Source organism: Nannospalax galili, unplaced genomic scaffold (assembly GCF_000622305.1).
Source record: "Nannospalax galili isolate Female #2095 unplaced genomic scaffold, S.galili_v1.0 scaffold115, whole genome shotgun sequence".
Taxonomy (NCBI): domain Eukaryota; kingdom Metazoa; phylum Chordata; class Mammalia; order Rodentia; family Spalacidae; genus Nannospalax; species Nannospalax galili.
The window spans coordinates 4,999,798-5,027,209 of record NW_008340588.1 but is presented as its reverse complement, the minus strand read 5'-3'; the positions used below and the strand labels follow the sequence as shown (position 1 = coordinate 5,027,209).

General features: G+C 38.2%; 1 protein-coding gene across 1 annotated transcript in view; it reads right to left on the bottom strand.

The window, feature by feature from the left end:
• The window catches only part of Tmeff2 (transmembrane protein with EGF like and two follistatin like domains 2), a 287,134-nt gene extending 263,220 nt beyond the window's left edge, over positions 1 to 23,914 (bottom strand). The window contains exons 1-4 of the mRNA XM_008835604.3: positions 23,307 to 23,914; positions 20,693 to 20,802; positions 11,486 to 11,615; positions 6,813 to 6,839 (exon numbers count right to left, since the gene is read on the bottom strand). Coding sequence (XP_008833826.1) covers positions 6,813 to 6,839; positions 11,486 to 11,615; positions 20,693 to 20,802; positions 23,307 to 23,478 — 439 coding nt within the window. The 5' untranslated portion in view covers positions 23,479 to 23,914. The remainder of the gene's footprint in view (positions 1 to 6,812; positions 6,840 to 11,485; positions 11,616 to 20,692; positions 20,803 to 23,306) is intronic.
• Between the last annotated feature and the right edge of the window lie 3,498 nt (positions 23,915 to 27,412).

The following is a 27,412-nucleotide window of genomic DNA, read 5'->3' as shown; positions in this document are numbered from 1 at the left end:
ATTTTTTTCTTAAATGTAATAAATGAAAGATATGCCCTGTATAAATGAGTTAAGCTTAAATTATTTTTAAGTTATCATGTTTAATTTTCATTGCTAATATAATATTCATTCATTAAAAATATAGGCCAATCTAAAACAGGTAAAATTGATGTACTTTCAAATGAATTTAGCCTGGGGGGGGATGTGATCATTTCATTTCTGAGCGTTACCACGGCAAATATTTTACGGGCACATATACTTCACTACTCAGATCAATGCATTCCACTTGGGAATCATATGCAGTTTCTGTCAAATAAGAAATTACAAACATAACCATTAACTTTCCAATTTACTTGCAAAGATGGAACAATGGTTATAAACACTATTAATAGCATATTCTATAAATCCAAGTTAGAACATCACAACTTGTACAAGCACTTATGGCTAATTCAAGAGAAACTGATTCTTGGTCCTCTTTAAAAAATTTTTTGATTTATTTACTTATATTTTATGTGTATGAATGTTATGCCTGCATGCGTGTAAGAGCAGCCATGTCAGGCAATGCACATGGAGGACAGAAGAGGGTGTCGGGTCCTCTGGAACTGGAGTTATGGATGGTTGCTAGCTGCCATGTGGATGCTGGGATTCAAACCTGGGTCTTCTGCAAGAACAGCCAGTGCTCGTAAACACTTAGCCATCTCTTCAGCCCCATTTTCTTGGTCCTATTAAATCCTGGCTATAGGGTCTCAATATACATACAAAGGCAGCTTATTCTATGAATGCTAGAGGCAGGAAGTTAAATACATGTTCATACAACCCAAGGGCTGTGTGATCTGAACTTGTGTGTATCATTGTCACTGTAGGATACAATTTGACATGTTACAATAAAGAATTTAAATGAAATTAAAACTATTAATATTTTCTTCTAGCCTTGGGCCCAGGCCCACTTCTGCTCTTCTGTCGCAGATCTCCGGACTAGCTTCCTAACCCAGACTAGCTTAATCCTCTAGCATAGTTTGTTAGACCCTCCACAGGCTGTCCCCACCCCCACTTTGCCCTTGGCCTCCTAGTCTATCTGCCTCAGAACTGCCTACCATTCTGGTAATCAGATCCCACCCACCAAGCCTTGATTCCCCTCCAGCCTGAGCAGTGGTACGCTCTCTGGGCACTGAGTCCTTCTTCTAGTCTTGGCCCCAGGCCCACTCCTGCTCTTCTGTCTCAGACTCTTCAAGTACAAACTATAAAACTTTAAAAAGACACAGGAATGGAATACATAGGAAATGTGGGACACCATGAAAAGACCAAATCTACATATCATAGGCATACAGGAAGGAGAAGAATCTCAGTTCAATGGCATTTATCAGATCTTCAACAGGATTATAGAAGAAAACATCCCTAGACAGATACAAGAAGCACAAAGAATACCAACTAGATAGGACCAGAACAGAAACTCCACATGGCATCTCATAGTAAAAACATTAAATGTACAGAACAAAGAGAGGATAAGAAAAGTTAATAGAGAAAAACAACAAGTTACATATAAAGGAAAACCCATCAGAATTACAGGTGGCTTTTCCATGCAAACTATGAAATCCAAAAGAGTCAGGACCAAAGTATTCTCAGTTGTAAATGACCATGGATGCCAACCAGAACACTTTACCCAGCAAAACTATCTATCATAGTCTAAGGCAAAGGAAAAATTTTCAATGATACATAGGTTAATTCATGTCCACCAAACCAGTCCTGTAGAGAATACTTGAAGCAATACAATGGAATGAAGATAGAAATGACTATAATGACAGAAAACTATATGGAAAGAAAATAAAGGAAAGTATCATTGCATAAATATGAAATAGGACCAAGAACACAAACTTATGTAACCACTATGGAAAGCAGTGTGGAAAACTATTAAAAAACTAAAAATGAATCTATCATATGATCCACTCAGTCCCTGGCATATACTCAAAGGAGTCATCCTACTGCAGGGATATCTGTATCCCCATGTTTATTGCCACTGTTTTTTACAATAGCTAAGATATGGAAACAACCTAAATGTCCCTAAACTGACGAAGTGAAAATGTGGTACATTTACACAATGGAGTTCTACTCAGTGGTAAGGAAAGACGAAATTATGAAATGTGCAGGTAAATGAATGGAAGTAGAAGCTGTTAAACTAAGTGAAGTAATATAGACTCAAAAAAGCAAGTGACATGTTCTCCCTTATTTGTGGATCTTAGCACCAATCCCTTATATGTGAGTATATATGTGAGTATATATGCTAATGTAACAGCAGGTGTCAGGAAAATGGAAAGGAAGCATTGAGATAAAGATAAAGAGCCTCAGAGAGAAAAATAATGGGAATTAGAGTGTACCAAGGGGGAAATGGTGAAATCAGGGTATTCAACTGGGAAACGAGGAGGGAACGACGAATCATGGGGGTAAAAGAGAAGAAGGAAGTCAAGAGAGGGGGGATAATAGGAGACAGGTAGTATCAAGGAGAGAATGGCGAGGGAGGAGAGAGGTTAGACAGGGAGAGAGGAGAGATAAATAAATCTTAGGCGGACTAAAAAGCCAGAGGGAAATGTGTTAACTCAAACCCCTGCCCTGAAAAAGACACATACAATAGCTGAACATAAGTACATGTGTACACCTGAAGACTATATAGCAAGGAACACAGTGCCAGACAGGAGAAACTTTCCTTTGAGTTATTGGTCAGGGTAGTTTAAGAGACTCCCAAAATAACATAGGCTATTGCCATAGTCGTTGTTTAGCTCCCAGAACTTGAAGGTAAGACCCTATTACTGAAGATAGGACATACTTTGGATACAGGACTTGGAGCAATAGAGCTGGAATTGACTTGAAAGTCTTCTCTCTGAAGATTAGCTCCCACAGTTCTAGAGGATAGTATGCAAACCATTAAGGGAGAAAATCAATCAATGGCCCAATCCAACTCTAAAGCCTAATAACCAACCACAACAACTGGCACAGCAAACTCTTTTTTGGTGCAGTAGTGGTGCTTTTATCTAGGAGGCAATCAACAGCTATCTAATTGGACTTAAAGCTTTCTCAATGGGAGGGGTTTCATGGGAGGCACTATAAATATAGCAAATACACATGACTGCAAAGATCATAGATCCTAGAAAAAAACCCTATGTCTGGAATATCTCTAGACAAATACAATTTCTTACTGTATGCTGAATATGGATCCTTATATTTACAGACCAGTATACCGTACACCATCATCAAAGAGGCAAAGAATTTTTTTTTTTTTTTTTTTTTGCAACAGATGGAGGCCATTACAGAGTTATACAGCTGGTCACACACAGAGAATATATGTCTGAGGGATTTTCAGCCCTAAGTGGCACATCTACAGTGGAACTTTTACACATGAGGCTCATGGAACATAGCAGAACAAGGGGTAGAGAGAATACTAATACATCCCTCAACTCTTACCAGTGAAGCTTCTTCATACAACAAAGTGTGATGCACACAGAAGGCCACATCTGGCTAAGTTTTAGAGAATAAAAAACTGCAGATGCTTGTCCCTAGATAGGATTCCTATATTACCCCCCCCACACACACACACACACAGCTCAAGAACCATTTTGGAAGAGGGGATGGAAAGATTTCAAGCACGAGAGTTGGTGCATGAACATAAGGAAACAGAGGGTCTCAGGCTATTGGAAACTTTCTCATCTGAACTTGCAACAATGGTGACAGCATGCACAAGACCCACGCCACTCAATCAGACAAAAACTCAGTACAGAATGAAGAAAATGGGCAGTAGACCCCAATACTAGCTGAGGAACAATTCAAAATTGATACTTCTGAGTGTGGGGAAGTAGATTTTCTTTAAGGGAGTGACTCTAGATAGGCTTGCCAGACTCCAGTGAATGAACTTGCACTGAGGGACATCTGGGTACAAATGATTAACCAGATAGGACTTAACATATATGACAGAATGCATGAAATCTGGTGGGGGTTTTGGGAGGCACGGATAAGCAAAAGGGTCTAAATATGATTATGATCTATTATGTGAAATGCATAAAATCTCAATAAAAATGTTTTTTGAAAACTGTTAGTAGTCTAGAATACAGTAACATATAAGCCGGAAGAAAACAACACCAATTTGTCTCTAATTTAAAGCATTTATGCACATTTCTAAATTTTTCAGACCATTTATAGTTGTAAGATTATTCACAGAATTCAAAGGATTATATGTTCATTTTCTTAAAAGTAAATATCTCTTAAGAAGCAATTTTATCAGATGAGATGGCTCATGCCTGTAATCCTAATATTGGCAAGGCAAAGGCAGAATTGCTTTGAGGTCAAGACTAGCCTGGGGTGCATAGTGAGTTCCAGAACAGCCTGCTCTATAGAGTGGGGTGCTGTCTCAACAATAATAATAACATCAGCAATATCAACAAACAACAAAAGCCTAAGAAGTTTTAAAAATTTCATTATTAATCACCTGTAACTGAAGGGAAGAATGAAAATTCTTGGTTTTAGTTGTTAGTGGAATCATTGTATCAGATGATTCAGTATATGGAAGGAAGTTCATTCTAGAGTGTTTTTTTTGAAAGCCAGCACTCCTCCGTTTAGCTCGGGAAGGCTCCTTTGCAGAGAGAGGGCATCTGTGGGCCACGATTGGTACTACTGCTGTACACCACTTGGAGACGCTCTACCACCAACCACATACTTGCAAGACTGAGGCTGCCTGGTCTATGCCTCATGAATGTACAGGAGATGCTTATGAGTATGTGTGTCACTCATCTAAGATCAAATCACCATGGAAGGGAATTGGATTCTTTACATGTGAACACCGGAGAGGAAATGGAGTCAGTTCTTTTCATCAGGTAAGAGTCCTAAAAGGGTGCCAGAAAAGACCCAGGAAACTGCCTTTGCTAACCTGTGTCTTCTTGCTGAAACAATGAGGGAGGGAGGGAAGGAAGGAAGGAAAGAAAACAAAAGGTTAATAAAACAGGGAAAGGAAGGTGACTTCCAATGATGTAGCCCCTGGGTTATGACTTGAATGCCATACTCATGAGATATAAATTATTATTGCCTTAAAAAGCAAAAAGCATTCTTCCGATCACAGGACAGTGCAATGAGCCAAACAGTCTAATCTAAAAAGAAACAAGAAGAATGAGCTTGACTTCAGTTCCATTTGTGTGTGCTCATAGCAATGGGTGAAAACGAGAGTAAAATCTGAAACACACAGCAGAGGTCACTATTTAGGAAAAGAGGTGGAGGTGCAGGGCAGGGCAGGAAGGTGTAGGGGGAAAGTAAGTGAAAATTTAACAGAATGGGAGATGAACACATTCTGTGCTCTGTAGATGGTTTCTATTTTCTTTTTAAACACACTAGCAACTAAGATGTATTTCTGAACAGTAGAACAGTTCAATAGCAATGCAATATTTGCCAAATTAGTCTACATCTATAATAAAGCACCTGGAAACTGTACATAATTTTGAAACTGTTGGTGATTTCTTACTATTTTAATGATGAAGCATTTACTGAAGGCACTGTCCTTTACTTTAAGATTTATTGTGTTGCCCAAGCTCTTCTTTTCAAATTCTCTGGGCAACCTTTCTTGAGAACACCATATCTATCACCCAGGCAAAAGGGAACAACTTCATTTTTAAGCGTAAAGGGGAACAGTTAAAACAAGGACTATCTATAGCTGTGTGAGGTCAAACACGTCTGCAGTCAAGTCTTGACTCCTGCCTAGTTTTAGTCTTTATGGAAAAATATTGAGCTACAATGTGCTGCTCTGTGTTCTCTGAGCAGTTTATTTGAATTAGTTAAGCCTTTTTATTACATAGGCATTTTGAGGAGCCTTTCAAGTTTCTCAAATCAGTTAAACTGTTCAACATTAAATGCCTATGTTTTTAAAACACAGGACCTTTTTATTTTTATTTTTTTAAATAACATTCTACAGTTAAGACCTAAGAATACTATAGTAATTATTTTCACGCAACTTAAAAAATCATTGAGAGAATGCTTGTGCTTAAAACTCATTCTCTTTCAATTAATCTTGTAATCATAGCTACTGTCTTGTCTTTGCTTTGCTTGGTGTATATAAAAGTGGGACTTTGGTTTTCATTTTAAAAGCATCTAGATCATCTATAAAGTTTATCTAAAATTAGATTAGTTGTAAGTTTATCAGATGGGACTTTTAAAGTTTCAACCTTTCATGTACTTCCTTAAATACAATTAAGTAATCAAAATCTATCTCATTTTAAGAAAATTAACTTTATATTCATTTCATCAAGAAAGAATAAACAATATCTTATTGTCTTTAACTTTTATCTTTGTACTTTTATGAACTAATACTTCTTTCGCTTAAAATTAAGATTGATACAGGAAGTCAGTTATGTGTTGATATTAGCCCCTGGTGACTGAGGGGAGCATTATATATTTTAAAAACATAATATTTTAAAAAAACATTTTCCACATGAAGTTTTTATGCCTTGCTAAAGACAGAAATAGAATTGTTCTGCAATATTCTATTAGGAAGTTTTAGCATAACTTTTTCAAAGGTAAGTCATGTGCACATGTGTACACGTGTGCACACGCACACATGTACACGAAGGACGAACATGAAATAAGATGGGTATGATCCACGAAGAGACCAAACAGTGTGCAAGGCACGCACAGAAACTTAAATTAGGGGAATGACTTTACATTCGCTTCTCCTTTCCTAAAATGCAAAATGTAGGTTTTCCTTAGACCTCTGTATTGGAAAATGTATCAATAAGAATCCACAGTAATATCCATGGAAAAGTAATACACAGAAATATATCTCAAATATAGAAAGGAGCAACTCTTACCTCCATCTCCAGACCCCGATCCTGCATCTGGGAAGGAATAAAAAAAGATACACAGTTTATATTAACTTGAAAATTATATTGGAATACAACGTTTTCAAATCAAGTTTACTTCCTTTTGTTCTATTTTGTTTTTACAATAGGGTCATTTGTAACATAGACTGGTTTGGAACTTGTCTGTAGATGAGAATGATCTTCAACTCCTGACCCTCCTGTCTTCCCCTTCTAAGTGCTGGGACTCCAGCTGTGCACCAATATACTCAGATTGTTCACTTTCTTAAGACTGAAATATGATTGGTTTTGAAAATTAGTAATATTAAATGATTATGTATAATTTTATCAATTTAATCCAATATGTAGTAACATAATACCTATGCAATGTTATCATTTTTTGTTTGTTTGTTTTTGTCTTTTGTCTTCCTGTAGCCCCAGGAAGACTGGACTTACAGTGTAGACCAGGCTTGACTCATTCTCACTTGCCCTTTCCTCTTGAGTGGTGTGTGCACCATGCCTGGCTATCATTGTTATTTTTAAATTTTATAAAAATTTCCCAGCTTTGGGAAATTTCCTAAATCCTATTTCTATTTTGATCAGGCTGGACTTGAATTCTTTAACAAAAAGGACTTGAAAATGAGATGCTTCTATAATCATGTTTTCGAAATGAAACACTGTATGTTGCAAATAAACTCATAATTAAGGCTTTCACTTTTACAAATTGCTTATGAGTAGGATAAAAAGAGTTTAAAGGAAGTATTTTATGGCATTGATGTGCTTACCAATATCACACTTCTGATGATCCTATCTGCGACTACAGCATTGCTTTGAAATTAATAGAAAAGTAAGCTTAACTTTGCCTTTGTGCTTAGAACTGGATAAATACAGAGATGCTGTCAGTAAAAATACAGTCCCCCACTTGCTGAATTTCTTAATCTGTTTCTTCCTTCCTTCTCTCATATGGTAATTACAAGTAGTCAAAGGTAACTATTTCTGTGAACTCAGTTTCTAGAAATTGCCAGTTTCCTAGTCTGAGTGAAGACCATTGAGCTTCCATCTATTTCTAAGTTTATACATTATCTTATTGCTGCCTTCTCATTTTTCTTTCATTCTAAATGTATTTGGTTATGTAGTTTTAGGGTGAAAACTAGCAAGTATAACAATATGGGTATTCTCTTTCATTGTAACTCTACATTGGAAGTTTCACCGAAGCTCAAGACTTATATCAAATGCTTCCTTTTGGAATTTGTGTCTGGGGTTTTAGTTTAATAGTAAACATTTTTTTTCTACTCATCTGCTTCCATGACACTTTGCTGAGAAACATTATGTGGAGTGGCATGGTGCATAAAAATTGATATGACTGACAAGTGTAGGAGAATGGTGTCCTCCATGTATGATATTAACACTGCTGTGAAGGAGCAGGGGTTAAACTGACACTTTTGTTGGTGACCCACATTTAATTAAACTCACAGGTCTAAAATTGTATTACTCTAGAATGTAAGTTCATTGATTAGCTGTTTCCATGATTGAGTATGTTTTACAGACAACATATACTTTCATGGAAAGGAAGCTTAATTGATAAAACTATTTATAATGAATTATAAATATACTTCTTGGCAAATATAGAAGTGAATTATGATTATAATATACTTGTGTTCCTAGGGGACAAAACTGCAAGTGGCACTATTACAGGGCTTAATGTGTCTTACCCATATTTTAGCTGTATATATAGTTTGTTTTCCATTTCCTATCAAAATCAGGAGCTTCTGTCAGGCAAGGACAGCAATGATGTGCATTCCTTGGAACTTTCATGTGAGACATAAGGAAAGATGTAGAAAAGCTGATGGGTTCCAGTTTTCAACCTTTATTCGGCAAATGACACAAGACATATTATGCAATCTTCCTAAGCATATTCTTTCTGTTTGATAGGAATAGTAATGCTGATCTCATTGGGCTATTTTTAAGTTTACTGAACAATAACTTATGCTAAATGTGTAAACACTGTCTGGAATACAATCGTTAAAGTGTTGTGTAAACATCTTGCCTATTCATCTTTAGACTTTCCAATAAATATATGTGATGGGAAAATGAAAGGGAAAATGTAATAGTATTTTGGCTTGTGTCTCCTAAATGTGTTTATAAAATTTCAAAAGATTCAAAAGATTCAATCTACCACATGATTAGTGTTTGATTTGACTCAAATTAAAAAGCTAGGGAAGAAAGGAGGAATAGATGGGAAAATGGTCACTGAATTCAACAGCATCATTATGAAATACTTATGGGAAGCTTTAATGCTTTCTCAATTGTAGGATGAGTCATTTTGGCAACCCAGAAATAAGTGGCCTAGGAAAGGCACCATGAGGCAGAAACAAATGAGCAAAGATGCTGTTAGACTCAAATCTGAGTGCTTTACTGATGCAGTTCTTACAAAGCAAGAAGTTAAGGTGGCAAAGGGACTATCCATTAGGGATTCACATTCTGAATAAAAACAGACTTGTAAGATCAGTGATATAAAACAAATGTAAAATTATATGTTCTCTGGCCTTTTATTCCTAGAGAACACAATTTGCCATCTCCACTCAGGGTCAAAGACTATTAAAAATAAATGGGGAACATTTTGAAGAAAAGGCAGAACCCCAATTTATTTTCCACCAGACCTAGTTAATCAAAATCACTTGGTCTTTCCATCACTGGTCAGATCAAAACCCTTTAAGATTTACTGGTCAATGGAAGATGCATCCAGCCAAACTGGCTGACTAATTAAATCCTGCAGTATCTAAATATGCAAATGAGGTAAGGACAGCTTCTTCAGTTGTGTCTTCAGTTGTGATTAAATTTTCTATTCGACTAAGTATTTATTTCCATAGTAAAATCAGCACATTGGGAACTAGTGTAAAGAGTCTTGAATGAATCAGGAGGATGTGGCCTGTGTGTGCTGATAAGAACTTGGAGGGTGAGAGGAAGGATGTAATTTTTGGTTGCAGATGCCATTTGCCATGACCATAACTCCTGGTCTGCTTATGACGACTGCTGCATGCCTGCCAGTCCTCACTAGGTCATATGCCAGGAAGTCTTGATCACCATAGTCAAAGCTTTTCCTTTCTACTCTATGTTTTTTTCCCATAACTTTCCTGAGACCCAAAGGTTCCATTCTCATTATTCCATTAGTCCTAAAGTCTGTTTATTCTTTCATTCCTTGTCCTTTGGTAGAGCTAAGTGATTTATTTTCATAGTTTGTTAATTGTTCTTTCTGTGTCCCCCATCCTTACCCTCAAGATAGGCTGCTGTTCCTCCTCTACTGCTGGGCAACTTTACCCCCTGACTTGCACATTCTACTGTCACTTTGAACCAAGCATCAATGACCTGCTTGTTCTGCCAAATAAGCAGCAAGCAGAGACCATTCCGGCTTATCTCCTGACCACCTACTAGAAAGATTATTCACATCCTGAGGCAAAGAATCCTTTAGGAGAAAAGACCACTTAACAAACAACACAAAATCAAAAAGGTTTGTGTCTGTCCCTGAGAGGTTTCCCGAGTTCTTTGCTCATTTCACAGACCTTGGTAGTCAACAGGATACCTTTGAAGACTATTTATCAACAACTAGCAGGCTGAGGTTAATCTTTTAAGGAAAGTGAGACTTTTCTCCTTGCTCATTTTCTACTGTACTCCAACAAACAAGCACATATATTCACATAATGTTCTAAAGTAGAAATACTTTTTATCCCAGAGGGATTTTATATAAAATAGACTTTCCCTGGTGTTATTTCCTATTCTTCAAGTTCTCTTATTGTATCATTATTTTTCCTAAATATGCTTATGTCACTCAAATTCTCAGAAACTATGACTTCACAGAAAGTCTTTGTTATTAAGGATAGCTATCACGATGCACTAATATTTCTTTAATACAAGTGGTTATGATACCTGCAACCAAACAGTACTCAGCTCGACTTTAAAGTATTGCTCTGTTAAGGCAGGCTCCCTCCCTGATGTCCCCTATTGTTTTTTGTTTCTCTTCCTGTAAATGCTGCTGAGTTACATCAACTACTGCACAAAGGGAAAAAAAGAAAGAAAAACAGAAAAGCTAAGGATCATATAAAGTCACTTTTCCTTCTCACTTTCTTTATAGCATTCTTGGGACAGTATAACTAAAAAGCTATGAGGAATCTGAGTTAACTGTGTCCAAAAGACAGATGCTAGCATAAATTATGCACACTGACAATACATTCTTCAATATGACCTGCTAAATGATTAGACATGAATTTTGTGGAGCCATCAGTACCAGATTTTAACTTCAGAACTCAAATCTGCAAAGGTGGACTCTAACAGATAGTTTTATTTCTCAAAGGAGCAACCAACCAACCAACGAGAAACTACTCATGCATAGACACATTTCTGTAAATTTGGTACCTGGGCAATCAATAAAGATTTTTAATTATATTTTATTCAACTGTCTGTCTTCAATAAACAACATATGTATTTAAATCTATCAGTTGCTTAAGATACCGTTCCTCTTTCCTAGAGAAATATTTAAAATGTAAAAAGACAAAAATAAGGCATATTTTGTACCAAAGAATAAGTTGAATCCCTAGTTGATATTCAGCCTGATTATCTTTTGGAGCTTACAGAAGCTAAAATTTTGGACTCAGAATACATTCAGGTCTCAGGGAGTGCTGTGTGCTTACCTGTAGCACAGGATCCTTCTGAGATTACAAGTATCTCACTCTGCTGTTTGCAGGCTGCTTGCCTCAGGTAGCATTCATTCTGGTAGCTCTCCCCATTGGAGCCACACACAGGCACGTAGTCACTGTTACACTGGGAAACAAAGAGATAAAAGACTACAGTTATTCCTGAAGTCTGCATCCCTCTAACATCCTAAACACAAATAACCATTTCCAAAACAAACCACTTCCCGTAGTTTTCATTAATCCTCATTGTATCCTACAAGTCTCTGCCTTGTAAGTGCATCATTGAAAGATACACAAAAGCAATGTCAAGTCAGGCAATTTGTCATTTGATTTAGACAGAAGGAACACAAAGTATCTAAATTGATTAGAGGATTCTAAGAAAGTGACTGAACCATTAGCACACAAAAGATATAGCAACAAACACACCGCTATTATTTAATTTTTCTCTAATATATAGCCCATCTGACTTCCTAGGGGAAATAAAAACACAGCACTCTATAATGTCAGGGTATTCAAAAGCAAGGTTAACATTTGTCTGTGTTTGGAGCAGAAACAGTTGGCTGTAATTCCAAAATTAAAATAAAATTATAAAAGAAAATAAACTCAGGTAACTCCTTGCTTCTTACTTTTTTGTTAATTGTAATCCTTACAAATTAGGAAACATTCAGATAAGGCAGAATCTAGAAACAAGACTATCAAATATAGAGGCAAACCTTTCACAACTACTGAAATACATGTCAAATTTGTTCGATATTCCAAACACAACTATTCATATATATTTCAGAAAGAGAAAAATTCATTTTTAAAAATAACCTCGTTAACAAAAACTACACATTTTTACAATGGAAATTAGGCAACCTACTGAGTATAGTCATCATAATATAATCACACTCCAAGGCATTAGTGATAGTTGGCTGTGTCCTATACCTGCTAATTACACTGGGATGTGATTATCTCATGATTACTATTACTGATGCACTTCATTGTTTAATTATAACAAATGAAATGATCAAGATGATTATTTATAAAGGCTTACCTATGCCAGAAACTAAGGAAGGAAAATCATGCATAGAGATACATGTGAAAACACTTTTCTGTTTTCCACTTTTAATTAAAATGTTTGAACTTCTGACATGCTATATACTTACACTACATACAAAATAAACCAGCAACCTATTGCAGTAGCTAGGAAAATTTTAATATGTATGCTAATATGTTTAAAATTCTATCACACAAAACTTTAACTCAAGAGTTTATGCCAGAGAAACCTGAGGTGAGGTGAGAACTTAATTGAAAAAACTTGAGTAACAATTTATGGTCTTATTTTACTGTAATTTCTTACCATGTCTATCCCTTTTTATTCACAAGCAACTATTTAACTCTTGTTTTTTGCCTTTGCATAACTTTGTTATCCTGACAAATTCACTTATTTATTTTAGGATATGTGTACATGATCCTGAATGTGCCTGTGGGTTCAGGTGATGTGTATGACCCTGTGTGGAGTCCAGAGGTTGACCTCAAGTACCTACCCAATCACTTCTCCACGCTCTTTTGAGTCAGGGTCTCACTGCATCTAGAGCTTATTAATTCAGCTGATGGAGTAGCAAGCTTCAAGGTTTCTCTTGTGTTTGCTTCCTCATCTTTGGAATTACATACCTATACTGTTGCACCTGGATTTTTATATAGGTACCGGGAATTAATCTCAGATCCTCATGCTTCCACAATAAGCCTTTTATTGACTAAGCCATTTACCCAGTCACCCAGTCTCCCAACATCTGGCATTTTTTTTTTTTTTTTCTGAGACAGTGTGCCCAAGTAGCCTGGAACTCACTACGTAGACAAGGCTAGCCTTGATCATCATAGAGAGCCCCTTATCTCTGTCTTCTGAATACTGCTGGGATTAAAGGGTGTGTGCTACCATGCCTGGTTTGCCTGACAAATTTTTAAGTAATATAAATCAATGTTTGCTGTAATGAAAGTAATATTAGTCTTGATTTTTATCTATCACCAAATAACTTAAATATTATATTCTACTAATTGTCTATTTTCCCAATGCATAAATCCAAATTTTATAGTACTCCTATTATGATGGTGACAATTGCTAACAGCATGATTTACCACATATTTGAGAAATCTTCATCTTTCTTCATTAATTTCTAAAATTAATAATGTAGGCATTCTGGAAGTCTTCTGTTTAATAATTTCACTCCACAGTTATACTGATGGTTCTTAGGCTTAGTTTAGTTTATATAGTATATATATCATATAATATATAGCTTATATTTATTTAATACATTATAAGCATTATATGTAGTTTATGTTATATATTATATATAAATATATATGCAATTGATTTGATTATAATTTTTGGAAATCATTGCTAACATCTGATCAATAAGCAACTCAATTCTACTAGGAGCAACCTATGGAAAGGATGCCTTTACTGAGCTTTTACTATGTATGCATAGTTTTACTTATATTTGACTGTTTGCTTTTTTGTTTGGTTGGTTGATTTTGAGACAGGGTTGTCCTGTAGCCCAAGTTTTCCTGGACCTCACTATATAGACCAGGCTGGCATTGCTCTCACAGAGATCTGCCTGCCTCTGCCTCTCAAGTGCAAAGATTAACTAAGAAATGAAGCAATCTAAATGTCCCTCATCTGATGAATGTATAGTTAAAATGTGGTATACAATGGAGTTCTACTCAGTGGTAAGGAAAGAGGAAATCATGAAATTTGCAGGTAAATGGATGGAATTAGAAACTGCTATACTAAGTGGAAAAGCAAGTGACGTATGTTTTCTCTCACTTGTGGATCTTAGCACTAAATCCTTGTATGTGAGTATGTATCTTGTTAGAATCACAGAAGCCAGAAAAAATGGAAAGGAACCATGGGAGTAAAGGGAAAGAAAGACCCCCGGGGGGGAGGGTAATAGGAAACATATTTTACCAAGGGTGGAATGGGAAAAATCGGAGTATTTAACTGGGAAGAGAGGAAGGAAAGATATACAAGGAAATATGGGGGTCAAGGGGAAGAAGGAGCTCAAGAGGGGGAGATAATAGAAGGCAGGTATTATCACAAGGGGAAATGGGGGAAATAGGGCTACTGTAATCAAGTACTGGGATTAAAGGTGTGAGCCACTGCATCTGGTTTTGAAGAACATCTTAAGAAAAGTATCTCTGGTATTCCTCAAGACAAAGGGCAACAGAAAAATGTCAATGAAAAGGTGAATTTCCCAATGATAAGTACTGGAGAGTAATGGATAAATAAGACTGGTGCTAATTTCATACTTGTGACGGCAAAAAGCAAGTGGGTTACACAAGGGCTTGAGAAATGTGTAGTGTTCAGGACCTGGGACAGCAGAATGTAGAGCCTTTGGGAACTCTCTAATCCTATAATGGTATCTGAGAGCCTGGACAAGAGAGTAGAAAAGGGATACAACTGGCAACATTGTAGACAGCAGACTGGCTTGGCATTTCAGTAGACAAATGCAAGTTAAAATGAGAGTGGAGGCTGACTTGTTAACTTTTTGTTCTTAGGTCTGACATTCTTCCCCCTGGTTATCTTTTAATAATTAACTTCAACAATACTTGGTGTATGGATTATTTAGTTCCACGTTTTCTTCTATCCGCCTCTAACTTTTCCATCTTCAACCTTCTCATTTACTTCTGAAGATTAGACAAGAGTAGAGTCAATGGACTGAGTGGGAAGTGGAAGTATTTATTATCTTTGTCAAGTGCTGGTACACAATGCTGATAGGTATCTTAAAATGTCGAATAAACTGAAAAAGTATTCATATGTCACTTCTGAGGGATGCAGCAAGCCAAATGTGAACAGTGCTAAAAACAGAGCTGCCAAGTTCCATGCAGAAGCCAACAGGGAGATTTGTATAGAGCTGAGAAGGGCTTAACTGTGGATTATCACCAAGATGCTTCTGGCCCTTGGTATCACGACTTGCACTCATTAAAATGAATTGCATAAAAGGAAAAGTGTGGTCTCACCCACCACAGCTCAACAGTGGAGGTCTAGTTGTAGGTTTTCTTTCATCGCTCATTGTTTTTATGTAGGACTTGGGTATGTTACTCAATGATTAAATATTTATAAGTTTTTAGCTCAGTTTCTCAAACTGAAATGGTGAATAGGTGTGTGTGTGTGTGTGTGTGTGTGTGTATGTCTGTGTTGAACTAACAAATTTGTGTTTTAAGAACATGGACTTCTTTGCAAATATCACCTATAAAAATGTAAATTATTTGACATTCATGACTTGTAACTGGCAGAGTCACTTTGTTTTCAGAATTAGAAAACAAAGAAAACACTGTAACTTACCATGAAAATAGGCTACCTACTGAATTAAAATATGCTAAACTCTTGGCTATAGTTGCTAATGGTAATAATGATAGCGTTCAGGGTCTGAGGAAAGGGCAAACTCAAATGTTTAGTGACTTACTAAAGGCCGCATAGTTGGCTAGGCAAAGAAAATGAAAATTCAAATCCAGAGGGCTGGGTCCACAAGAAACTACATAAACTTCTAAGAGGAAAAAGTGATTCTATTTTTCCTGTTTCTAAAAAATGTTGTTTATTTTCCAAACATGTGTTCCAATAAAATGATTTAGTCCAAAATTTCCACATTGTTGAAGATACCAGCAATCCACTATGCTAGTGTTTTCAACAACTTGACCCTCTGGGATAGGTGGAATTCATTTTGGTGCCAAGGAATAAAAATGATGACAAAAGGTTTTCATGTGATTTATTGCTTGTTTGGTTAATAAGAATTTTAAAGCTGAGATTTCAGCAACTAGAATCTATATCTGACTTAAGTTCTATCTACTGCCGGCACCTTCCACAGAGTCTGGCATGTAGAAGGTTCTCAACAGATGTTAAGTAAATTCTGTTATATTCCCAGTTGTCAAAGACTCAGGAAGAATAGCTTGAGATGTGGTATATTTCTCTTTCAGAGAAGAAAATGATAAAAAGAAAGCCCTGTATATATTTCAGTTGTTTGATTATTCCATGAGTAGCTTTTATTTCCCTGTGACTGTATCCTTTTGCATGTATAATTTTTATAGTTTGAGGAGAGCACAGGCCTTTGACTTTGGTGGAGGTGGCTCTGTGTGACTTTCCATTAACCCAGGTTTTATCTGGCTCTTTTTCTATCCCCCCGACCCCCCGACATTTGTTTCATTTGAAACCTAAGACTGTGCTATCTAAGCCCAAAGTAGCCCATGTAGAGAGATGGATGTGGAGAATAACCAAGGTTCACAGCTGGTAGGCAGACATGAATCAGAGCACTGCAAAGAGCACAGCACCAAGCCTATGAATGACCTGCCCTGTGCCTTAGTTCAGTGGAAAACAGAGCAAAGGCAAGCTCTTTCAAAGAACCTCATCCAAATTGCAGTTTCATGAACAAAATAAACATTCATTGTCAGTCTCTAAGTTCTGGGGAATATTTTGGGTTTTCTTCACTTTGAGACAGGGCCTAGAAATCCCTGTGAAGACCAGGCTGACCTTGATATTACAGAGATTTGTCTGCTTTTGCTTCCTCAGTGCTGGGATTAAAGGCCATTTACCACCATACCTGTCCTGGGCAATGTTTTAAGCAGTCCTAGTAACTGGAACATTTACAGATAAAAGCACAATTTATTAAATGAAAATATTTAATATTTGAAATAAATAATTCCCAAGAAAGCATAAGGCTGCATCACATTTTAAACTTGTAAAGTGATCACAGACCATTCTTTGATCAGTATTAAGAACAACTATGTGTGTTGCTCTTCCCCATTCCCACCCTTTATCCTTCTTTCTACCTTTTCTTCCATCCATTCATCTGTTTACCATCTCTAAATTTTTATTCTCATAATTGATTTACAACACTGGCTAATATTTCCTTTGATATGCTGGTAGGAAGGTAGTGGTAGAGGATATCTCTTATCCAAAGTGTTTTGGACCATAAGCATTTGAGATTTTGGAGTTTTGGAGATTTAAGAATAGACTTTGCCCTTTGAGCATCCCTATACAAAAACCCAAATTCTGAAATTCTTCAATTCAAAAATTTTAAGTATCGTGGTGTACTTCAAAATTTTTCATAATGTGGATTTCTGGATAACAGATGCTCAATTTGTACTGATTTGAATATAAATTGTTGTCTATAATAAAGAGACACTGTTGCTATCTTACTAGTATTTTCATTTACATGTAGAAAAATGTGGGAAAATTTAAATTGGAGCACTATAAATACTGACATAATTTATTTGGTCTATTGTGATTTTTACCCTAGGATTATGACTTAATGGTAAATTATTCATATTAATAAACCTTAAATTTTACCATTTTTTAAAAAGAAGATAAGGTCTGAGAGTATAGCTCAATAGTAGAGCACTGAGCTAGAATGTTAAGGCCCTGAATTCAACCTCTGGCATTTCAGAAGAAAGAAACAGAGAGAAAGAAGAGAGAGAGAGAGAGAGAGAGAGAGAGAGAGAGAGAGAGAGAGAGGGAGAATGTCAATCAAACAAGATTATCTAATGCAGTTGTAAGAAATGAATGAGGTGTGCATGTCAAGGCTAGAAGTTGTTTTTTTGAAGCATCAAAGGGAAGAGAAGAGTAATATATGTTCATTTCAATTAATAATCCAAATTTGATGACATTATAGGTTATACACAATAGGCCCACTTCTGTTGAAATTCATTTCACAGTCAGAAAGACTAAGAATAAAAGAATCCTTGCTTAAATCTGAAAATCCAAGACACACAGAAATTTAGGATACAATATAGAAGAGATTTTTAAGACTTTTTTTTATCAGTTAGGAGTGGAAGAACATTGACAAACAAAACAAAACAAAAAATCCCAACAAAACACAAAACTTAAGACTGGGAAAAGACTGATTCAAGAAACTGCGGCTTAACACAGCCTGTCACCATACTTCGTACAACTTGTGCAATTTTATTTAACAATCACCTTGACATAAGCCTTCAATATTCCTGATGCATATAAAATCTAAATGTATTACTAGTAAGATGTATATTTTTCTCCTGAAAGACTGACTGTTGCAAAACACATATTAATAGCAGTATAATAGCATAAACTTTACATTTTAGTTTCCTATTTAAACTTTTATTTATTCTCAGCAGTCTACTCTACAACTATGCGAGTTCATACAGCTTGGTTGACCACGTAAGGAAAACACAAATATGTTAGTGATAAAAATTTTGAAAATCTCCTGTGGGCCCTAAAATGAAGCACAGTTAGTTTAATAAGAAAAAAGATACATTTCAATTTCATAGCATTTGTCCAGTAACAATTATATCAACTGCTTCTATTCCTTCCAGATGAAGTCTATGAAACACAAACATCAATTTGATGGATACTCTTACTGGATCATTTTATACTCCATATGATTTTACTTGGTGTATCTACTCTTGGTTGCACAAATAAGAGAAATTTATGGGAATCACAAAATTAAAATGAAAAAATTCCCATGGATTTTAAATTAGTGATTTTTCCAATATAGTTTTTCCTTTTGGTTAGTATTTGAGGAAATTATGATCTGGGGAATGCTTTTTTTTTAAACTTTAAAAAAAATTATTTGTTATTTTTATTTTATGTGCATGCTCATATTGCCTGCATGTAGGTAAGTGCACCCATGTCGTGCAATGCCCACAGAGGTCAGAAGAGGCTGTTGGATCCCTTGGGACTGGAGTTACGGACAGTTGTTAGCTGCCATGTAGGTGCTGGGATTCGAACCCAGGTCTTTTGTAAGAACAACCAGTGTTCTTAACTGCTGAGCCATCTCTCCAGCCCCAAACTAGGGAATTCTTATGATACATATCTCTCATCTTTCATGTAGCTCACTGACAGAGCATTACTCATTGCTCATTGTAGTAGAAACTTTGGAATTTGATGTCACGTGTATATTAAATATGCACAAATATATTTCTAAGACTATAGTAATGTCTTAATGATTGCACTTTCACAGAAATACCTATTTACTATGGAATGGGATAATTTATGAGTTTGTTTACTGTGTTTCTTTAAAAGGAAAAATTATAATACCCATGGAGCTTTTAGTTTACCTAAAAGTAACTCAAACCATAGTTAAATGTGAATTCCCTTATTTGCCTCACCAAGATGTTGAATTCAAATTCAAAAATGTAATTTTATAAATTATAAATATTGTACGTTAGATATTTAGATCTGAATTTTAGTTTGATGTTTTTATTTGTTCTTGAATTCATTTTTCTTACGCTATTGGAAAGTGTTCCTTATTATGCACACATTTTTTAGATGTGTATTTCTTGGTGTAGTCCAGTATTAAATTTCAAAGTGTATTTTTAAAAAATAATTCCATAACACTCAGGGGTGAATAAAAGATGTTAGTGCAACATTTATGTGATTTGAGGATAAACACGATTTTGTGATTTTTTTTGAGAGGAAGAGAAGTCTTACATTTTCCACATGGCCAAAACACAAGATGAACAACTGCAGTAACAATCATGGGTGAGTTATCTGAAATTAATTCTAATAACCTAGTTTTAACCAACTTTGTAACCATTTTCTCTGTAAAATTGTTGAAAACATTTATGACACATGACAAAGTGCATCTTTCTCATGTTTATGCATGAACTTGTGGCTCAATGTGTCCATCTGGATTCCTGGGAGACTCACTTGTCATTGAATGTAGTACTCATGAAAAAGTTAATATATATTAGCAAGGTCCAAGATTTCCAAGTCGGTATAGTAGTTTTGGAGTAACCTTAATAGAAGTTATTTTAAAATTTTAATCGTATTGACAGGATAATGAAACCAAAGCCCATTAAAACAAAGAACAATAAGGTCAAAAGATGACAACCATAGTCAAGAAGAACAAAAGTACAAATTCGCACTTTTTACCCACTGACTATTTTGACAATTATTCTCAGTCAGTTGACTCGTAAAATGCATGCTAGGCGGCTGCTATGCCGGAAGGGAGACATAACTTTCCTTCTACATCTAAAAAGCACAACTTGAAAATATCTACCTTCGGTGACATTTATAACTGTGGCATGTACAGGTCTCCAAAAGGCATATGTCTTCGTGACATCAGCTAGCTGTCTTGCCAGTACTTTTGATTTTACCAGCCATAGTTGTAAATTGCCAAGTGATGGGCTATAAAGGAAACTCTCTGCCTTTTGTCAATTTAATGCATTAGAAGATGCAAATATAAGGTGTCTTACCTTGAACTGACAGACGCAAGTCACGGTGTCTCCAATTCTTAAACATTCCCCATCAAATTTACAGGTGTTGGTATCACAGAGGAAGAGATCATTTTCTCTGTCATCATAACCTTCAATTTAAAGAGAACATGCCCGTCATTTTAAAAAGTTATAGAATTTTTAAAGAACACTATCTAGTAGCATTAACAGATGTGTCCAAAAATGTAATTCTAGCAAACATAGATAGTTTATAAGGATTCTCTCTACTGATAATGTCAAAATCTAGTTAATGATCAATATTAATTTATGTTTTCACGGTAATTTTTAATCAATTCTCCTGCATTATCTTTTGATCATAATATTTTATTTTAGCTTGAGTTAATACTGACTGTGAATGAAAGTTTGCTATTTGCTTCTCAGCTTCCTTATTTTTTCCTCATTAAGTGGGCTTATTTGTGACACCAAACCCAACATTTTGGAAGAGAGCTGATGATACTGTGTGAATAGCATTTTGCAATTTCTCCATCTTTAATTGTTCTTTCATTTAAGGTCTGAAATGACCCCATTATTTGGAATATCTCCAGACAAAGAGGAAACAAAGCCCCAATAATAAAGATAAACAGGCACAGTGTTTTCTGTGATGGTCTGTCTGGCTCAAATGAAGATTGATCACCTCCAAGTTAACAGGGGTGGGAAGGGGTTGCCAAGTTCTTGAAGGTCTGCCTGGAAATCCAGTTCATCCTTTTCAGTTTGTGCACATCCTTTTAAGATATCTGGCTAATAATAAATTTCAACATTGCCAATGCCAATGTCACATTTAAGTTAGTTGTTTCCTATAACAGTACTATTTAGGCATAGTTGTTTCTTATAACAGTACTATTTAGGGATAAAACAAACTAGTCATGTTGTGCTACAAAGACATCAACATTAGATATAATCAATTTTTAAGGTTGTTATGTTCCTAAGTTCAATTTGTTCTTTCAAAAATAGCATACATGCACAAGAACCAAGAATAAGTTAGAGACATGTTGAGTTTCACAAAATTCCAAATTTAGAAATTACCAAAAGCAGAACAAAGTAAATCTACTGACCCAAATCTAATAGGACTGCAAATTTCAAATCATCTTAAATTAAACTAGAATGATGCATATCCATTTTCTGTTTTGACTTTACATTAGTGATATCTTACAGATGCAGGTACTTTCACCAATAAGTTAGTTGTCATTGTCTCCTCTCAAAAGTCACACACACTTCCTTCAGTTCACAGATGCATGAAAGCCACCTCAGTTGAAGCCAGGTTTAACTGCGTCAAGATTATATTTACAGAAGTTGCAATATTACAAATACATTTGCTAAAACTAGAGTAAACCAGACCTAAATACCTAGACACATTAATGGAGTTTAAAATGCCAAAGGAATCCCACTACAATTCTGCAGGTATACTAGAGACAGTCACACTAAAATGTGAAGCAGGATATGAAGAGACCAGAAACTCCAGTTCCTGGGCCCTATTCAATTAAAAGCTTCAGCAGAGAGCAGTTGGTCAAGTTCTAGCATTCTGACAGGGAGGAGCATTCTGAATGGACAAGAAGACTGTCTCCTACAGAGGCCAGTGTTGAAGGGTAGGGGTCAGAGCCCAATGGGCCAAGCTGGTTCACTGTGCTCTCAGAAGGGAGTCTGCTGGGGGAGGGGGAAGGCTTGCCATACCCACCAGGACCTGAGGGAATCTATGAAGGCTTCTTTCTCAACTTTTCTGCTCCACACAGGAGCTTGAGAAAGGGTGGGATGTACAAAATCAACATCTTTCAAAATCAATGGCTTTTGCAGTCAAGGAGAGAGGAAGAGAAGGGGAGGGAAGGGAGTGGAAGGCAGGAGGGAGTGAAAGAGAGGAAGGGAGGGAGGGGAGGAGAGAAGGGAGTATGAGGCAGGGAGGGTGAAAGGGAAAGGGGGGAGAGAGAGAGGGAGAGAGAGAGAGAGAGAGAGAGAGAGAGAGAGAGAGAGAGAGAGAGAGAGAGAGAGAGAGAGAGAGAGAGAGAGAGAGAGAGAGAGAGAGAGAGAGAGAGAGAGAGAGAGAGAGAGAGAGAGAGAGAGAGAGAGAGAGAGAGAGAGAGAGAGAGGGAGATTTAGACTCTGGAAACTTGCCTCCTTTAGTCTTTGTTTCTGGGGTCCTACGTAGAAGACCCCTGCACCCAGAGGCACTTTTGGCAGGAATTAAGAGCTCCCCCACAGCCACCATTTGATTTATTGCTTTCTCGAGTCTTCTTATGAAGTTATTACTCCCTCATCCTAGCTAGATTTTTTCTTTAACGATGGGAAATATTTTGTTTCCCCTAGGATCGGTGTTCTTTTTCATGAACCCAGAAGACTATCCGGTTTAATATTTCTCGAAATCCTCATAGCTACAATTTAAGTGCAAAGATCTCAGGTTCCTTACACCTGCACTTTGTTCCATGCCAGCACCCGCATCCCTGGCTGGAGCAATTCCCTATGTTTCTTGGGAGGGAGGTGGGAAGTCGGGGTTTTAGGGCAGTAGAAGGAAAAAGATTGGGTAGAGGAACCCGGGAACGAGGTCGGTGCAGGCTCTGCGCATTCTTCTCCGGGTTGAAGGGGTGGAGGGCCGAGGTTCTAGACTTACCAGAGCAGTTCCAGCCGGTGGGCGTTTGGCAGTCACTTAAGGAGGTAGGGAAAGCAGCGAGTTTCACCGGGCGGGCTACGATAAGCAGCATCACCGGCAGCAGCAGCAGCCAGCAAAAGCCCTCGCAAAGTGTCCAGCTGCTGCACTGCCGCGGGGACTCCCACAGCACCATGACTAGTTCGCACAACTCTGCAGCAGCAAAAGGCTTCTGAAGAACACCGGATCGCAGGGGCCAAGCAGCGGGCTACTGAGCATCCCGCGGACCGCGGCAGCAGAGGCGGTGGCAGCGGCAGGGACACCCGGCGGGAAAGCAGGGGTCAAACCCGCGCATGATCTCCAGAGTTTCAGCAACATCCAGGGACCCTGCTCAGCCTGGGGAGCGAGAGGGTCGTCCGCTGAGAAGCTGCGCCGGAGTCGCGGAGAGTCGCTGCCATAAGGGAGAGGGCTCTGGTCAACTGAGGAGCAGGAGGAGACGGAAGGCTGGGAGCAGAGGAGAGGAGGAAGCCGGCAAGCAAGGGAGAGAAGCGCGGGGAGACTGGGTGGAGGAACAGTCACTGCGCCCAGCAGCCCAGCAGCCGCCTCTCGCGCTCTGCCGCCCGCATCCCTCTGGCGTTTGGGAAGCAGCAGGTCCTTAGCCCGCCCGGGGTCACGTGGGAAGCGGCAGTCGGACTCTGATTGGCGGAGCGGGATGCAGGTCCCGGGAGGGAGGGGTCGGCAAGGAGGTGCAAGGAGGAGGCGGCCGCGGATGCCACAGATGGGTTAGCTCACTAGGCTTTCGGCCGAGTGGGGCTAGGCGGGGATGGCTCCTGGGAGAAGCTGAGGCTTCAGGGCAGGCGACCCCCACGCTTTCGTCCCACTTGCCTTGCTTCTCCGCTCCAGAACGCCCCCTGCAGTGCTCCAGGTCCAGACTTGCGCCGGTCTTCGGTGCGTGACCCGGGGCTGCAAACACCCACTGAGGCTGGGTGGCGTTTTCTCCCCGCTGGAGGTGGTGGAGAAGCTTCAGGCTCAGGGGTGCAAGGGAGGAAGCGGTTAAGGAGAAGAGGGCATCCGACCGGCGCCGCCAAGGCTGGAAGGAGATCCAGGCTGGGCATGTCGTGGTGGAGAGTGCAAGGATGTTTCTATAGGCGATAGCAGAGAGGAGAGGGTGAGAGGCTATGGTGTGTGTGAGTGTGAGAAAGCTCTGGATTGCCAGGATGCAGCAGCAGCAGCTCCCCCAGGAGCTGCTACCCGACGGTGCTCGCCAAGTATGCGCCACCAGCCTTGCAGGCTCTTGGCAGTCTCTCCCTTCTCTCTTTTCCCCTTCCTGGCTTCCCACAGATCTGGAGTCGGGCGGCCAAGCTTTGAATCCCTCTCCGAATCAAGAGCTCTGGTATGCCCCGGAGCCTATCTGTGTGTCTGCCTGGAAGGTGCAGTCAAATGTGTTTCGAAGGTCAGATTTGGTCCAGACAGGTGGCCTGAGAAGCGGGAAAGCTCCCCTGCAGACAAGCTGAGCGTGGGTTGCTGGGTGCATCCGCCGAGAAGCGGCCTCTGGGAAGAGAGGACGTACTTGGGCTGCCTGAGCAAGAGCCCTGGGCGCTTTTATGCGGGTGTCTGCTGGATCACCAGAGACCTGCAAAAGGCGAGGTCTAGGGGGCAGGAGTCGCTGGCTCTGCGAGTCTCTTTCCTTAGAACTGGCCCTGTGCAAAAGACATAGCGAGATCTCCTTCCTCCTACTGCGCTCCACGCAGTTGGACACACTCTTTAGCTTAATGGCATGTTAGTTCCGAGGACCCAGAGCTTTCTGGGACAAAGATGGAGAGGAGTGTCCCTCTCCCGTGACTGACTTGGGTCACTACTGCATTCATAGTGATTTTGGATATCTTTCAGGAAAGAGTTTTCTTTTTGTGTGTGTGCTTTCAGTGATTCAGGATTTTTTTTCTCACCAGCACTGTATGTGCTCCCTCTCCGTTGTTTCTCTCCTTCCTCCCCCAGGTCTTTTTCTTTTTTTTTTTTTTTTCAAGAGCCCTCATAAGACTTCCCTTTTCAAATTTCGTTAAATTTCCTTGTTCCCTCTTCTTCCATATCCCCTGAATTTCGACTAAGAGCATTGTTTGATGACACCTAACAAGCAATTACCGTGCATTACAGATTACTTTAAAGAGACACCAACAGACTCTAAAACGGGGATTATCTATCCTCTGCAAACACCACTAGAAAAATAAATTGTGCCAGATCAGTCCTTTTAAGTACCTTAACCTCCGACCTTCTTCCACTTCCTTGCCTTTTAACTTCACCTTTGAGAGACGTGATCTTGCAGCATCTCTGAGCCTCAAAGATACCTCTGTGTGAAGCCCTTTCCTTTATCGCACATCCTGCCTCCCTCTCAAGATTACCTTTTTCCTCTTCTGCCCACCTCCAAAGATTTCAGTATCTCTCTGTCTCTTGCTCCTGGAAAGTAAGGAGCCAGTTCCCAGTTTTGAGTCAATGGCATCTGGATCCTCACCTAGGAAGACTCCATTAACACAGATCAATTTGACCAGACGTTGGAGGCATCAGAAAATCGGCTTCTAGACAGAACAGCTAAATTCTTGAAGAAAAAGGAATGCCCAGAAGATAGAGCTGCCAAGCGATATTGCAAAAACAGAATCAGAGATGCCTTTCGGTGGAGATTGCAACATACGTACAAGCCTAATGCAGATCCAGCCCCATAGCACAGAGTGAGAACCTGTCAGTTTCCACCAGAAAGCTTGTGGGTTGGCAAATCAGGCTCATGAAAATATACCATGATGGAAACTAAAGGCAAAGTCCTACAAAGTGTTTATGCAGTAATTATGATTGGGAACTAATGTGCTAAGATTGCAGGGTTTGATTATAAAGTAAAATCGTAAAGAACCTCTTAGAGAAAAACTGTTACTGTATTCTCTGCTAAGTAAATTTGTGGCATGCTTTGTAATAATATGTACTCTTCTTCAGACATTTTGCCCAAAATAAGTTAAAACACCAAAGGAATTCATTACTGGTTGTAACTGGTTAATGCAGTTGCCTCCACAGAGGTTCTTTAAATTATTAAGCAGTTTGAACCAAAGCATTTAGGATGGGAATGTTTCGATTTTGTCCCCCTTACGATGCACTTAGTGTTACAGTGCCACCAGGAATGAATTCTGAAACTGGCAGGCACCACCAAGTGGCAGAAGAGCATCATTCATTGAACGGAGCATTGTAATGTTGAATATGTAAATACAATATCTACATTAGTCAGTTTATCATTAGATACCAAGGAAGTAGACAGACATTACATTTTATTGCCATAAGATTGTGTTAGTGCTTCAACTCTTCCCCTGCAGGGTCAAATCAGTTTACCTATTACAATTAAATTTAAAAGCAGGCCCATGAATTGTACCTTGCATTGCATATTATATGATTACTAGTAATGTGATCCAATCATGCCGTGCATTTTCAAACTTCCTATTTTAAAATAGTACACAATATTAGCTTTCAATATTCCTAACCTAGGATACTTCAGTTGTGATGATACATACTCTAAACTTGGTAGAGGGATGCAGGCTCATTTTAAGGCAGAAATTGCATATAGGTTTTTTTGTTTTTTTTGTTTTTGCTTTTTTTGTAGACATTTAAGGAGAAGCTGGAGTGTAGCTCAGTTGTGGAGTGTTAACTTTACATACATAAGGCCCTGGTTTGATCCCCAGAACTACAGAAGAAAAAACTTTTTCCATGTGGAAAGGACATCATTAGGAGCTATGAGATTATGTAGGGCTTATGATGGCTTGGGAGGAGGAGAAGAAATTATTCTAGAATGGCAATCATATTAAAATTTCAGTATAAAATAAATGTGTTAGAGTTTTTTTTAATAGATCAAATACTGTTGGCAATGTCCCAGAGAGGTGTTTTTTATTTCTGATAGATTTTTATTAATAGAACAAATAGTAATTCTGTTCACTATTTTCTCCCCTTTCATACAGTTGATAAACAATATATGACCTACAAGATGTGATTTAGAAATAATTATATGAAGTTGATTTTTCCATTACTTTATTAATTCCTGTGCTTTTAGTTATTTTTGATCCTTAATATTTAGGTTAATAATTTCAGTACTGGGGAAATAGTTT